Below are 16850 nucleotides of genomic sequence, written 5' to 3'. Positions count from 1 at the left end.
GGTGAGTAACTGGCGCTGCCGGAGAGATAAAAAAAACTCGGGTGAAGCGCAGACCTAGATTTTGAACATGTGAACGCATATCTAGCTGAATCGGCCCAAGTGTCCAACAACGTATGGTATTGGCACAGGATCAAGGTGAGAAGAGACAACTAGGGAGCGCTACTATGTGTGCTCCATCATTCCCTATGCCATGAGTGCTTCCAGAACATTCATAGCTACAGAACTCCTAACAGCCAGAGCACAATGCCTCATGCACTTTTCGCTCTGCACAACAAGAGGCCAATTTCAACAGAGATGGGCCACTGCAAGATAAATGTCACAGAAGACATTCCCGTATGATAGCTACATCAAGACTCAAGAAATGATAGAGGACTATTGGAGCACAGACAAGAAAATAGAATATGTTCCTCACGCCCCGACCAAAGAAGAAGCCAGGGTAGTGACACAAAGAGGGTTACAATGCCCAAAGACAGGACAAAGGAAAATAGGAGGGATGCCAGGAGAGACCCTCAGCTGCTGGAGTATGGACAAATATTCACACAAGGAAGGGATCGAAGGCACATTCACTCCTGACAGTTCCAGTAGAAGTGGTACAGAAGAAAAATGAAGATTGCCACAAGGAGTCAGCAAGTGCAAAACTGCTCACCTGGGTGGAGAATGAAGCAGGTACTATGTCAATCATACCGCTTGGGAATGCTTTCTTGTGTTTCCAGAAAGATGGTCCAGTGAAGATTGGAGAGAACAAAGGATGCAAATGAATATCGAAGATACCAGGCATGAAGGTTGGTACTGCAGTGCTAATGGACCACTACTGGGCCTGCGGGTCCAAGACATGCATGAAATTATCACCGAACTGGGGAGGAATATGCTCTATAGTGCAACTAAACACACCAGCATTAGTAGTCCCTCGAGAAAAAAAACAAAAAGACACAAGTAGATGAGTTGCCCAAAAATGAATACTAAGCAAAGGAATAAGATCTGTTGAGCTGACAAGAGTGAAGAGAAGAACCTGTGTCCACAAGGATGGAAGACGCATTGGACGCGATACCACCAGAGAACAGACTATTCAGCAGAACCGAGATGTTCTTTGCATCAGTAGTTCCAGGAGTTCAGGCCAACGTGAATGCCAATTGGCTTCAGATCACCAGATGGTAACTGCTGCAGACCATAAACTCAACATCAAGGGGTTCAATGCTATCAAAGGAGAGTTGAGAGCGGTCAGACTGATGACCATACAGAACAGATATGTTCTGGATAGCCTCATACCTATGGAAGGAGGCTTGTGCACCAAAATCGGGCCTTCTTGCTGCATGTACATGCCCTCACATGATGGAGGCAGTGACAAACCCAACAGGAGAAGAAGAGGATTGGCTGACACATCTTTTCCTGGATACCATTGTGGATGGCTAGCGGATTGAAGGTATCGATAGCTGCATAAGTGCTATTACTATTCACCTTCTGTGTTAATGGAGTAGCTATAGCACAGTGCAAGAAGACTACTGAAAAACAATAGGGATAAAAAGATTACTGGAAATGGAGACAAAAACAGATGGAGAAACAGACTTTTGACATATTGCAATCACACCTGAAACAGAGTCCTCTGTTCCCGCCAGGCATAAAGTTCTCATTTACCCTAGATAATTATTGGGGAAGAGGGGCATGGTGCAAACTTGATGGAAGCTGCTGCTATATGACCTGGAGCTTAGACAAACAAGTGATATATCACGGACACTTGGGAGGCGTGGCGAAAGTTTGGATCCCAGAAATGCACATGAACCTAGAGAACAGTCAAGGAGGTTTGGTTGATTTAGTGACAAGAGGGGGGATTGAAGAGGGAGACCTAAACATGGCTCTGGTTGCACCTATCCCACTCTCATCTTGGCAACAAAGAAACAAGGTGTAGATTGCTCTTGAGCCCTTGATCCCCATCATCGATGTATCGCAAGTGTGAGAAACGCTACTCACTAGGACAACCATCCAGACCCTATCCTGATGATTGGGTTGAAGAGATACAACTGCAATCAATGGAACAAGTCCACTGACCAACTTCAAAGAAAGCCGATGACTACACAACCGACACCATAACAGATGCGTTAGACATGAAGCACAGGCATCTCTGCATGAAGTTACGCAGACACAGACTTATTGCTGGCAGACACGAAGAACATGCTTATGACTTACACAAAGGACTGACACACGTACACCTTCGTAACGCGGAAACCGCAAGATGCACAAGAATACATATGAACTGCTGCTGACACTTAAACACAACTAACATGGATGGCCATATAAATAAAGATGGGAACCACAAGTATATTGGAGTGAATGGAAAAAGCAGAAGACTCGAGGATACAGAAAAAAGCTGACAGGCTGAGCCCACTGAAGCATGCAGACCAGGCTTCCAGTGCAGCCACCATGCACAGCCTTGCCAAGGACACAGAGAGGGCAAAGTTGTAAATTAATAGAAGAGATGGGATACCTGCAGGAAATACAAGCTGAAAATCCCCATAAATGCAAGCAGGACAACTCCATGTTGTTGTCCCTACGCACGTGATCCGGACCTGCAAGACAGAGCCTATTCACTAGAGCCAGACTTTGGAGGCTGTTTTGACCGAACTGAAAGCAGGACGATACAAAAGTAATACCAGGTTCAAAGCCAAATGTTATGTCTCATGTCCCAGCAGATCAGAGATTGTAACTGTTGAGACCATGCAGCACCTTTGGGGCCGCTCTCACTACCTTGAACAGTTGGGTTGGCCTGGTAACTTTCCAAAGCTTCAAGGATGAGAAGACCCTTTTTGTCCAATCCCAAACCACCTTCCACATTAAGCTTACACTTTGTTGCACTGCCCAATCACCTCACACTAACCTGTAACATTTCTACTCGCAACATTTAAAAGGTGGTCTCTGTGATGCTGGAAATGCATCAGGGGGACAGGGGCTCTGAATCCTTGTCCTTTACTGCCTTTTATCGTGTGTTCTGTCATGTTTTCTGCCCATGAGTCCATTTGGGACTCCTGGCAGTGCAGCTCTCTCTTTTGGTTTGGTGAACAGACCCATGGGATACCCTTATGGCACCCATGGGTAGGGGTACAACCCTGTGCCCCTAGTGTATGTTTTTGGGCACCTCTGTGTGACCCACAGAGCAGGGTATGGGCTGGTGGCAGCTCCATGCTGAATTTGACAGGTGCTCTGGGTGTCCTCCATTTTGGGATACCCAGGCCCTGCCATTGGAATCAGTTGATTCCTGATAGGAAACAAGATGGCCCCTGTGGCCTCTTGCTTTCTATTGCCTGTTAGCTTGTTTTTCCCAAAGTCCTGGGAAGCCCTGACTCTGTCCCTTCCCCCCGACTGGCTGATGGGTGGAAGTTCCATATATGGTGTTGTTGTGAAGGCCCAGCTAGACTGACTGGAGCCTTCCCAGTGACTGTATGTTGTGGGTACCTCCTGTGGGTGGGACCTGGGTGAATGGAGTGTGTGACCAATATACACTCCTTGTTGTGGTTGTCTGGTTTCTGGCATGAGAGACAAAGACTGAGACAGCCCTGCCCGAAACTGGCCTGAATGCAGTGTGTAGTGTTGAATGCCTGGGTACTTGTCCCAATCCACATTCCTTGTTGTGAGTGTCTGAAAGGGAGGAGTGTGGCCTGAGTGCACTGTGTGCCTGATTGGCTGACTGACTGCATGAATGCCCTTCTGTGTGATTGGCTGCTGTGTGTGTGCCAGCAGTGTGGATGAGAGACAGAATAGTATATCTGGGGACCTCTCACCATTGGAAATTGTTCAGAAGCGTTCAGAAGCTGAGCCTCCACTCAAGAGTAACTGGAACTGCTGATCCTCGACGTCCAGCTGGAAGAAGAAGACTTGCTGTGGCATTTGCTTCGACCGATCCGAAGGCTGCCGAAATCGTCGAAGACTGACCCGAGAGAGGACCTGGTAAGGCGCCCTCTTCCCGTGCTCCGAGGGACCATCGAGCACCGCTACATCTTCGCCGAAGCGCCCTGGAAGTCAGACCCTCGAAAGGCTGCCGACCCGAGACGGGACCGCCTAGGAGATCGAAGTGAAGCACCCGGACATCGACGCCGTCGAAGTCCATTGTCGTCGACCAGGGTTCGCAGGTTTGTGTAACTGCTGGAGGCACGTCGAAGTTGTGTTGCCCAGCCGTGGGAACCACTTGACGCCGTGCCGCCGACGACCGGAGCCGTCCGCTCCTTTGCCTAAGAACATTCAATCGAAGGACTCTCTCGACCGCATCGTCGACCGCTTATCCTGCCGGAGGAAGTCGAGGACGACCAACGCGCCGAGGAGAAACCTGCCGGTGGGTTTCCCGCCACCCAACGACCTCAAAGACTCGGACGACCCGACGCCCTTGCTGGGCTCCCGTCTCTACAATCTTTGCGGTCCAGAACTATTGTCATCGAGGTGCCCCGCACACCTCCGCCTTGCAGGACGCCGACGCCCCGACGCCGACGAGCACCGCTCGGACGAAGCTGCCGCCTCTTCGACATCGTTCTACCTCGTTTGTCGACGGACGTTCGACGCCCCGTGCCTCCCGCTTGAAAGGGAAGGCATTCAAAAAGGGCCGTCGATTCCCCGTCGCCGAACCCCGAGGTCTTCGACGGTTCTCGACGCCTCTCGACGATCCGTGACTCCCGCTTGAAAGGGGGTCACTCAAGAAGGATCCGTCGACGCCTCTTCGAAGGACTCGACTCCACCAGGTACATTGGGGGGGTAAAAACATTGTAGGAGAGAATAAGACTATTGAACAACATATGGACTGGGCTTGTGTTAGATCCCTTTCTTTTACAGGTTGCCCAGGTGGGGGGATCTCCACACAGAACTGTGTCTAGTGGTAGGGGCCAGTATTCTGCCTATTGTTCAACCACCTTACTCTCGCTCTTCTCTCTATTGCTGGTTTCACTCTATTGATCTGTGTGACATGATTACAGTATTGTTGATGCACTTTTCATGAGATCTAATACAAAGGGTGGTACCACTTTAGAACTGTATATATTTTCCTGAGCACAAGGTGCGTTATTGTGATAAGTGTACATAACCTTTGAATTAATTATATAAAGACTGTTTTCAGTAATACAGTGTGTGGACATTCCTTTGTGGGGGCTTGGGGAATACACTGTACTTAAGAACCAGCCTGCATCACCTCCTGAGAAGCTAGGCCTTGATTGCTCGTCCATTGCTACCGTAATAGAGAATCTTGGCTGGGGTCTTCTGTGCCTCTCTTCTACCATATAGGGAGCGGAGGTACAGACACCCCCTACCGGTCTTTACAGTCTCAGGAGGCGCCAAAAGATCTGTTTTACCCAACTACTACACTATTCCCTGATAGAATGTGTACATAGTCCACCTTACTAACCAATCCTGACCCTTGTTAGGTTTTCTAGGGTGTAACTTCATTTTGTGATGTCATGTACTAACAAAACTGGACGTCAATCTCAAGATCGATGAGAGCGCGTGTAGAGAATGGTGCATTGTTCATACTGCAATCCCAGTCATTGAAGTTCTAATAAAGATAGTAAAACTTTGTTCTCTGGCAGGATTTTGCATTTTTGGGGAAGCGGCTTTCCTTGGCCCAGTTCCTCTTGCATGTAATTTTGGAGATCCAGGCAACAGGGGAAGGGAGCCATTCTCTTGAAGAAGGAACTTTGCTAGTTCATCCTTTAGTTATAGTGTGAGGGACAGTAGTAGGTTGTGACAGGATGGTGGAGTTTATTTTGACAGACCCTTTAGTATTAGTTTTGGAGCAAGGGAACCCCCGCCGGGATAGACAGTTTCTGGTCCCAAAAATAAAAAAAAGCTCTATAGCTACCACCATTCCACCTTTATGTCCACTTCCTTCTTCGACACCCTTACAGTATGAAAAGAAGAAAACGTGGTGCTTGACTGTCTGGAAGACAACCCCTCACCCCCATATACCAGCCCCTTAAAACTAACGCATGGATAGCATAGGTCACACCTAGGTAGTCCCAAGGAATGTTAGATGTATAAGACAGTTGCCTTTAGGCCCTCACAAATAAGGCAGAAATTAGACAGAAGGGTTAAACAATGTATAAATATTAACCTAAGGAGAAGGGACAACTGGGTTAGGAAGTCTTGCTTTCCAAAACTAAAAAATAATTGCTATTGAGGCCATGTGTAATACAAGGTACCCTCTTCAATTCCTCCATTCCTACACAAGGTCTCTCCATCCCACAACCCCACCCAAACTGTCCCCGTCCTGACATGCCACCTCTCCCCATGTTTTCGAATACCATCTCTGTTTGGCTGCTGGTGATGCCCTCTCTTCCAGTGCATTCCTCACCATACCGCGGTGCTCTGCAGAAACATCATGCAGGAAAAGTGTTCAGCCAGAGAGAAGCAAAGCGGCTTCCACATGGGCCAACAAGTGAAAGATACCTCAACAGTCCCCACTTGCATGCATTTCTCCCAATTGTATAGGCCATTTGTAAAGTTAAGATTTCTTACACTAGACCTGTGTCGCCTGCCTGGGCGCTGTCTCCTGGTCTAGTCTCAACCAGCGTCTGGTCTAGCTTGCATCTAGCTCTTCTGCTGGTGCCGCTTTGCTTTAGTCTGTCACAGTTCCTGGAGAGCCTGGGTTCTTTTATAGTATCCTCGATTATTGTGTTTATATGAAGCTTACCATTGATTATTCTCTGATCTCCTCTTCCAGAAATAGGATTAGTTATTCCACATTTTCATTTGTTTCATTTCAGGCGTTTGGCGACTCTAAGAAGGCTGACCATATTCGTGGCTCAATGTCTCCCTATTGCAGATTAGAACCGAAAGCTGGAGCAGTTTTGTTCAAGGACTAAAATGCCCATTCATCATTTTGAAATCAGGTGAAATTTCCAGGTGAAATTTCTTGGCTCTGCAGACCCTGTCTCGTTGTAGGATAGATTCTGAAAGGTTGGGGCAGCCCGAGCTCCTCTGGGAGAGCATGTGGAGTAGAATGGCGTGGTTGATTGTGTAGAAAGCCTCGGAGAGGTTGAGGAGTGCAAGTAGTGCTGTGTGTGCTTTGTCTGATGTGGTCAGAAGATGCGAGTTTGGTGGTCTCAGTGCTGCGTCCAGATCGAAGGTCAAATTAGAAGGTGTTGTGTGTGGTGATGTGTAGCAGTAACTATTCTGGCAAGTTATCTGAATAGTGATGGGGTGGTAATTATCAGGGAGTATTGGAGGTGGGGGGTGAGGGAGATTCAGGAAATGGTTTATTGAGGAGGGGTGCCATTTGTCCAGATTGGAGTGCAGAAGGGATAGTACCATGTGAGACAGCAGTTGATGTGGAGTGAGGGGGCAGGGTTTGAGGCTGGTGATGCAATTTGGTGTGGCTTGAGGTGGGCATACATCATCAAGGTGGTGTGCAGGTTTTGTTTTGATATGGCAACAAGGGTTATGTGGCGGTAGGCGTTCCATGTGCTGAAATGTTTGTGAACAGGAGAGGGGAGGGCTTGTCTGGTGTATTTTGGCATTATAGTCCATGAGAGAGTTGCATACTGCACTGGATGGGGTTGTGGATGGTGGTTTGGAAAGTGATTCGACAACGTTGAATACTTGCTGTGTACGATTGTGGCAGATTGAAGTTGTTGGAGGTAATGAGTGGTTTTGTGTATAGCTGTTTTCTTCAGCCATGGCCACTGTATATTTTAAAACACTCAGCCATGTCCAGTGATCATGTTCCCCCAAAATGTTCATTTTGGGCCCACTGGCCAGGGCCTTCACCCTAGCCAAGGAGCAAGGCCTTCGGCTGTGCCCACTGTATATTTTAAAACACTACCAGGCCAGTAGCCATGTCCTTCAGTCGTGTTTGCTGTACATGTGCCCCCAATATGTTTTTTAGTCCTACTAGGTGGTCACGCCAAACATTTTCGGGCCCATTAGCCAGGGCCTTTGCCCATTATATATTTTATAAAACTTCCAGCCATGCCAAGAGGTGTTCATGCTACGGCTGTTAAAAAAACTTTTTTCCTATGGGTAAGTGAATGAGGATAGACGGGAAACAGCGTTTTTATGGTTTCTTTAATAATCTTCATTTTCAAATGAATTGTTCTCAAAATGTCCAGTTTAGTGGAGCGCTTGACAAACCTTTGGAATAAAGTCACCCAAATCCATCCAGCACGTCAAGTTACTCGCTAAGCCTCTGCTGTAAAAAGCACCACGGCCGATAAAGGTTTCAAGGCGCAGGGTGCACCCACTTCGTCCAAACATTAAATTACTGGGTGGATTTACCCTGAACCAGTCAAGTCAATGCTTTGTGCTCAAATTGTTTCTGTTTATCCAAATCTGCAAATGCTTTATGCGCTCCGGCAGTTCAAAAAACTGCACTTTTTCCTCTATGGGAAAATGAAAGGGCTGAAAACTGAAACTGGGGTTTTGTTTTCTTAGTAACTTTCATTTTACAACATACTGTTCCCGAAATGTGCAGTTTACGGGGGCCCTTCACAAACTTTGTTTTGAGAATTTCATCCAAATCCATCCAGGCAGTCAAAAGATATCAGCAATAGTATTTCTGGGAGAAAGTGGCGTCAGTCAGCCCCTCTACTTCAAAGCGCCAAGGGAGCCATCACTGTAGTTTTGCGAGAAGGGGGCACCCCTTTCTCCGTCAAACATTTTAACCACTGGATGGAAAAACCCACAGACCGCTCCCGGAAATTAAGTCAACGCTTTGTGACCAAGTTGTTTCGTACCAGGCCCAATTCCGTCCAGCTGTTTTGGCTGCACGCTGGAGCAAAATGTAGTCTTTTCCCTCTATGGAAAAATTAACAGGGACTAAGCCGAAACAGTTTTTTACTTTAATAACTTATTTGTTAACTGATCTTTTCCAACATTTTCAGTCGGGGGTGGACATTTATGTCTGCAAAAATTTTGCCAAATCGGTCATGCGAGTCAAAAGTTATCAATTCATTGTTTGGGTTCCCATTTATCGCAATATTCAACTTGACAGTAGTGCCGCACTATCATTTGTATGCTTAACTAATCCTCACAATTAACTAAAAAGTAACTGCACATAGATATACACATCAAAAACTAGTACAAGATATACACTAAACATACATAATAAAACGCACATTATACAATAGTTGGAATATGCATATTGAATTAAAAACCTTACACCTTAACTTTAACAAAAACTCTGTTTTAGTACCATCTTCAACTTACATTTGACACCAATAGCATTCATAGTACAAACAAGCACACATACAACAGCAATATTATACAAAAGAACACAGAACAATTTGGTTAGAACATGTTAAGGTTCCAACAGTGTTGGATTTTAGGCGGACTTCTAGATTTACTAGCAAGACTGGATACCCACGTTCTAAACCTAATCAAATTAATGGGATTCAAAACGAAACAAAGTGGCACACACCAATAACCTCCGCCTGGCAGCATATAGCAGGATGTCTCCAGAACACTCAAGCAGACATCCCTGGCTCTGCTCAGCCAGGCATCTATTCTAGCACTGAACGTGTAGGACCACCATACCTGAATTCCATGAATCCTCTCGGTGACCACGTAGGCATGATGCATGGCCACCAGAGGCACGTTCACCCCTGCCATCTGCCCGAGTTTCCTCGCCCACACGCCTGAAAGAAAGGGACCAGAAAGAACACGTAATGCATCAGTGAACAAGGAGTGGTCAAGCCAGATGTACACTGGCGGTCAGATAGCATAGTGAGTAGAGGGCTCGCTTTGACATTTGTGCAGAACCTGCCAATGCAGGTTCGAATCCTGGCAGGGCCAAACTCATCCTTTCATCCTGCCAAGCACCACAAACTGGTAACCGGGGGCGGGGCGGAAGGGGGCGGGGCCAGGATGGGAAACTTTTTTTTAACCTCCTCGCTTTGACGAGGAGGTTAAATAGGGCCTGTTAGCACCCCATTGCCATTGAATGAGCCCGCCGTCACGGGTTCATTCAATGGCAATGAGGCACCTGCCACACCTTCTGCCACCACGCCAGCTCGGGGGAGCCCTCGAAAGACTCCCCGGAGGGGACCAGTGGGGGCACACTGCGACACGGGGACCAGTGGGGGCACACATTGGGACACAGTGGGGGCACACATTGGGACACAGTGGGGCACGGGGACCAGTGGGGGCACACATTGTGACACAGGGACCAGTGGGGGCACACATCGTGACACAGGGACCAGTGGGGGCACATAGTGTGGAAAGGAGACCAGTAGGGTAGGGGACCAGTGGGGGCACACACTGCGACATGGGGACCAGTGGGGGCACACATTGGGAAAAGGGGACCAGTGAAAACACACACTCTCATACTTTCATGCTGACACAAACACACACTTAGTACATGCCCACCCCAAGTGGTGCAAAAGTCAAGGGAGGGGGTGGGCTGGGAGCCTGCTCTGACTTCCATAATGTCACGTAGTACTTGCGTACTACTTGACATTACAGTCAGAAGAGGCAGCGCCAGCACCTGCTATGGCGGTGCTGAAACTCTCTGCCCTCGGTAGTCATCGCCACAAACCCAGACATGTGAACCCCTCCAGCCAGGGGCAGGGACCGGGGCAATTGCGCCCCTGGGCAATTGCACCCTGGGCAGTTGCCCGCCTCGCCCAGGCCAAGAAACGGGCCTGGGTGGCAGCAGTGGTGTGGAACTGCCCAAGTGTTCGCAATTTGGAATATTTCGGTGAATGCCGTTTTTTTATTTTGCACACTTTAATTCTCTCTTCATCCGTCTACAGTAACCTCAAACAAGCATTGGCAATGCCAACCGTTTGGGCTTTTGTGCAGGCAGGGGAAAGGCACTTGACAGGCACAGCCATAGTGGTATTAACTGGCCATTGATTGTAGCAGGTGCAAAATGGTGCGAGTACCAGGGCCTCTAATAGCAGACCCTGACAAATGAGGTGTATGCTCGTTTCTTGGAAGGTAAGACGTTATTAAGCATAAGTGGGGTGTACTTTTTTTACCGACTCCTTCATTTTTTGAATAAGGGGTGTTTCAAATGAATGTTGAAAACCAGGAAAGTGGGAGTTTTTAAAACATGGAAACAACCATGGCTACAACATTTAGACACAAGTGCTTCCATCAGTCCCAAACACTTGGGTGCAGGGTGAGCCTGGGCAACTGCTTTTTAACATTGTACACTACTTTACCAGAATTTCTTAGCAAATGTCACTTGTGGCTGGCCAATCTACAGCAGCACTATTGTAAGTTTGAATTGTTGATGTTTTACTGAACTATGGCACCACACACTTCTTACTTGGTAGTTTTTAATCGGGAAACGTCTTTACTTCTTGTTTCCCTTGAATTGGGAACTTTTTTTTGTGGTTGTGGTGGTGGTGGTGGTGGTGGTGGTGGTGGTGGTGGTGGTACTCCACCTTGCAGCTGTACCTTCTGTTTAGCAAGCATTTCATTCTCCCATCCTAGTTGTGCTGCTCTGCCTTTTGAGGGAGGGCTACTACAACCTGTACGATTATAGAGCGGTGGAGTAGGAGCAGTGATGTCTTACTGGAATGCAACTTGAATGCTTAAATCTCCTTACTTGACTTTAGTATATGCAGTGCATGCTAGCCAATGTTTCCACTGTTCTGCGCTGCGCGCGCCCCCCGCACGATGTTGCACCAGGTGGGTGACTACATGCAAATTTGCGGTCATGTAACTGCCAGTGATGTCACTTCCTGTATTTGGGCGCACCCTCCCACCCCCCGGAAATTCATAAGTCGGCTACCCTGGAACAGCACACCATCATTGAACCCGGGAGGATAGCAAGACAACACAAAGCAACACAGGTTCGATCCCGGGTCCATGCTCAGAAACCGCTTGGTATTTAAGCGTGTTATAAATACACAATTAAGACAAAACAATTCCTGTAACAGTGCCTCGATGACCGCAGGCTGTGTGAACGCTTTAAAAATGAAAAATAAAAAAATAAAATCAAAAGATATCACCTCTACGGGGGTTTTCCAGATGTGCTAGGTGGGTTTTAGGATGCCTCATTTCAATAGTGACGAATAATTCCTTGTAACATCATAACAGTTTATCAAGCACAGACAGATTCTTGACATTTCTACACCCACAACACCCATTTTGAATCGGCTTTGCACGGAGCACCTTTCTAGTCCAAAGACAGCTGTGCTGGGATCCAGTTAGAAGTCAGCATGACCCCTGGGATCCAGGTCATCCTATAATTGGTCAGCCGGTGCATCCTTCTTAGGTTTGGGTATCTTAATAAAAATCAGGTTTCTTCTATAAGGCACTCCATGCCAGATTCCGCTGGCCTCCAAGTGCTGTAATAGACACTATTACCCAATTTAAATCATGGCCAGCTTTAGATCTGGCAGCGCTTCGGGGTAAACAACATTTGGTGCCCCATTACTGGCACGACTCCAAGAAGAAAAAAAACTATCAATCCATGGAAACGTGCAATGCATCTAGCTTTTCCTCCCAGTACTGCATGTTCTACACAAATCAAATAATAAATGCTTAATTTAAGAGCGCAGTAACAGTACTAAAAAACAGGAAACATGTACAAAGTTGCTCACAAAGTAGCATGCCCTTAAAGTGCCCATCATTGTGATACGAAGAAAATAAATGTATGGTATAGAAATGCTAGTGTGACAGCAGCTGTTCATGCCACTGCTGTTACACAAAAAGAAATAAAAACATGACACTCAAGGCATCATGCATCTGAATACGAGCACCCATGATGCCGTTTCTGGATGGGGTGCACCCTTTTATAGGCATAAGCAAGGGGATTTGCTATTCCATCTCAAATCTTGCACCGATCAAGAGTCTCAGAATCTGGCGTTCAGATTAAATGATTTGGTCAGGATCACACATGCACAAATGAAATTAGGAGGTGAGCCAATTCTGCAATGTTGGCTCCTGCCCGTCCTGTTACAGTTATTGTCATACAGAAATGAGCGATAATTTAATTTCTGACCTTGACGAGCTCAAATGCAGTTTTGTAGGCCCATCTTGGAAAGGCATAATGATCATAAACCGACATTACAGTATTGTTTATGCTTATAGGAACAGGTTTTGAAAGGGATGAACACCAGTTTTATTTTCTCCATTACCTAAGCCTACAAGTACCATTATGCTAAATGATGTAAGCCTAAACAATCTCATCTGGGTTTCAATACTGTATTTCAAAGATGTACAGACACCTTACAAAAGAAACTTTAACTTCTCAAACTGCTTATAGTTATCATTTGACAGACTTGCAGATTACGAATTGTGGCAAAAAAAAAAAAAAAAAAAAAAACGCAAACCTATTTTTGTGGCAAACAGGCAGACTGGAGAATAAGCCCACAAGAGGCTTTGTCGGTATTTTGCTCTTCGAGTTGGCAGATAAACTATGTAACAAGTGCATGACAGTCATCGTTGAAGCCTTGTGGTAATTTGGTCCAGGTTCTTAAGTGCCTAAGGTGCTTCTGGGCTGGAGGTGTGGTAATTCACATGACAAGTCACTTCTGTCCCATGGCCTTTGTGTGAACCCCCACAAGCCTCTCTCTGAAGGGGAATTCACTACCCAAGCACACCTCCTCCCGGCTATCATCCATTTACCGGAATGACTCATGTCTGTTGTCTGGTAAGCAAGACTCTACAAGTTGGGTGCATCATTAACCCGTGTTAAACTTTCTATCACCAATATGCGTCAGAGGCATGACCTTTGACTTTGTCCAATTTATTTTGTAACCGGAGCACAAACGAAATTCAATCATAATGTCCATAAGTGCCGGCATCGACTGCTGCAAATCCCTAAGGACTAAGAGCATATCATCAGCTAATAACCACAGTTTTGGTTATTTGTTGGGACAAGGAAATGTTGCGGTCCCGAATATCCCCCCTAGTTTCGGGGGTTGAGGGGATATTAGCCATGTCCATTTGATTTGAACACCTATACCTATCTAGACATTGGCGCCAAAGTCTGCCTGTTTTATAAGCCTCCGACAACTGGAAGAGAACTAGTTTCAGCTGCCAAAAGGATCTTGCTCTTCACAAAACTGGCACCTAAAACACTCTAAACCTGGATTTTAAGCAGCCAAGCTTCACAAAAAGGAGAAAAGATATTTGGCATTGCATGGGTGAACAGGTTTTTCTATCATGTGTGACTCCGCAACCATTTTTTCGTTCATATGGTTCTAAACAGGGAGGTAATCGGGAGTGCATCTGTGGAGTGCCAGGGCACAGATTAATGGGCAGTCGTGTTTCTTTTCTCACCCTAGAAGCACTTTGAAGGAAGTGGGGAAGCGCTTCCTCACTGGTATTTATTTTTCCCGCATGCTCCCCACCTGTTGTGCTCTATGGGTCGCGGCTCGATGCAGGTGGCTTTCGTTCCTTGGAGCTGCCCATCAGCCCCACAGGCCACTCCACCATAACCCTCCTGCCTACAATGGGCCATTTCCTCTGCAGGGGTGCATGGTGATCTGCTACTATTAAGTGATGTTGGGGCCCCCTCTGCGCCCCACCCAAGTGTGGCACCCCAGTCCAGGTGCCCCCTGTGACAGGGTACCACTGCACACACACAAAAAAAAATTTTTTTTTAAAAAATTAAAAAAAAAAAAAAAAAAAACACACAAAGCTTGCCGCAAAGGCGCCCTTCACATATTTCTGTGCCCTGGGCAACGACCCTGTTCCCCCACACCTAAGGCCGGCCCTGCATTCATAGTATTCAATGTATCGAGATAAAAATAATGAAGGGCCGAGTCAAACCTGCCAGTAGTCGAACTTTCAAATTGCAGGTTGACCCCCATATTTCAAGCGAGCGTTTTACTCACTGGGCCAATGACGATTTCCATTCCTGGGCAAGTGTACACGAGCAAAAGGCCACATAGGGCGTGCAGCACGCAGGCCATGCTGCTGCACCAACAGACCTGCAAACTTGACAAAGCAGTCACACCATCTTTGCCTAGTGAGAAGTAGGACTGTGAAAGGTGGAGTGGGAGAGATGCAGAATGTGACAAGTGCTACTGGCTGGGATTACGCTTAGAAATGTGCTCGCTTCTTCAGCCCAAAAAGTTGAATAATAGGATTCCTGCCTTTAGCCAGGGTGGCTGAGCATGTCTTCGTAAGTGTAGCTTCACCGAAGGAACCGGTAGGTAGTTTGGATTCAATGGTATGGTTCCCTATTCTTTTAATGAAGAGAAGTTAATTGGTGCAGTAAGTTTCTTTGCACATCAATGGAAACCCTGTATTAGAGAGTATGGACCACTGTGGTATAACTTAGTGGAAAATAATGATCTGGTTGGGAGAGCTCGTCCAGCCTCCTGTATAGAGTTTTAGAGCCATTTAAGGTAATCCGGCACAGACACATTGGTCTGGATTGTCAGGGCAGGGAATCTGCCTCTGCTTGTCCATTTCATGATGCAGGGTCTAGGAAGATGGCAGCTTCATGCTCAAAAATCAAGGTCATGGTGTGACCTAGAGGCCATGTCCACAAGTCTACGAAATATGAAAGGTTGGAGTTCTGTGCAGAGTCAGAGGTGGGGCAATTCTTGCTAGCATCATATAAAAGACACATCACAAGGCCAGAAAGAGCCCAGGAAAACAACCAGAGAGGGTCTCCCGTGGTTGCCACAAATCACTTTGTGAAAATGGCATCGAATATATTATATATCATATTTGTGGGTTAAGGAGTAAAAGAGCAGCGCAGTGGGTTTGGGGTTCGGTGGTAGTAAAGGGCTAAGGGGTGGGGGTGTGGGGTACACCCCGGTTTAAAAAATGTGAAAATTCGAATTAAATTACCACAAAGTAAATTACCACCAAGTACATTTTTTTGTGGAAATGACATGGAACCCCAGAGAATCATGCAGTGACATGGAACTATGCCTACCTGCACAATTCACAATACAAGACGTCTGGATAGTGCCGTGTTCAGTCTCCACTGCTGCAACACGTCTCGCTCCTAGGTCATCCGCGCGCACTTGGATACCGGTCACTGGGCAGTTTTCGATGACCTGCACGAGGAAGAGGAGACGATGAAGGCCATTGCCACAAGTACAGAAACAAACTGAGATGCCTCAGGAACTCATAGCTCATATAAGTCTTGTTAAGCTATAACTCAGAAGTTACATAATTTCCCATTTATAGATCACGTTTCACACCAGATCCTCCCCAAATCTATGCATTGTAAGAATGATGCAGTACTGGTCCTCTGACATGTGAAAGGCTGAATGGACTCAGCTTGAATTAGAGCCTGTAGAGCAAGATATTTGTAAATGATAACCTGCCGAAAATGTAAGCATGCCCACTGCATTCAACCTACCAAAAGGGCAGGCACCAGGAAGAAGCATTTACGGATCAGGGGCACATTTGCTGTGGTTAGGGTACTGCTTAGGTGCTGATGCTCCAAAATAGACTAAGCATGGACTTGTCCTTTCATCACTTGCAGAAACCTCAATGCGGAACACCCAAGATTTGGATTCTACTAGTCCAGAAGTCAGAAACCTAAGCAATTAACTGTTTTCTACCAGCTAAATCTACCCAGTCACTCTGGTTTTCAGACACCCAGCAACAGCCCCCCCACCCCGAGTTGTAACATTACCAGATAACACCATTAGCATGGACATGTCCTAGTCCTTTGCGCTTATTCCACTGAAGAGTAGACACTCCCTCCCTCCCTCCGGTGAAGGATAGGTGAACATGTCACATAGGGCCCATTCCCCGCTCTCCTGTCCAACACTGTAAAAGTCAGAAACATTGTCCATTGAGGCAGCCATGATGCCCTTATTCCATGGGTATCGGGTAATGTCGCCATACATAATGTCACTGGGAAAAGCCATTGGCGACATTACGTATGGTGAAACTACATATGGGTACAGGCTGCAGGGATGTCCATTGCTCACATTTAAAAAATAAATTAAAAAATA

General features: G+C 46.7%; 1 protein-coding gene across 5 annotated transcripts in view; it reads right to left on the bottom strand.

Moving 5' to 3' along the window:
• The window catches only part of SARDH (sarcosine dehydrogenase), a 1294294-nt gene that overhangs the window by 1060793 nt on the left and 216651 nt on the right, over positions 1 to 16850 (bottom strand). For all 5 annotated transcript variants that reach the window (XM_069609627.1, XM_069609628.1, XM_069609625.1 and 2 more), the window contains exons 5-6: positions 15815 to 15938; positions 9499 to 9599 (exon numbers count right to left, since the gene is read on the bottom strand). In XM_069609627.1, the coding sequence (XP_069465728.1) occupies positions 9499 to 9599; positions 15815 to 15938 (225 nt within the window). The remainder of the gene's footprint in view (positions 1 to 9498; positions 9600 to 15814; positions 15939 to 16850) is intronic.

This window comes from Ambystoma mexicanum, chromosome 8 (assembly GCF_040938575.1).
Source record: "Ambystoma mexicanum isolate Mex_15411 chromosome 8, UKY_AmexF1_1, whole genome shotgun sequence".
NCBI classification, from domain to species: domain Eukaryota; kingdom Metazoa; phylum Chordata; class Amphibia; order Caudata; family Ambystomatidae; genus Ambystoma; species Ambystoma mexicanum.
Note: the sequence above shows the minus strand (reverse complement) of the source record. Positions and strands in the feature narration are given on the sequence as shown.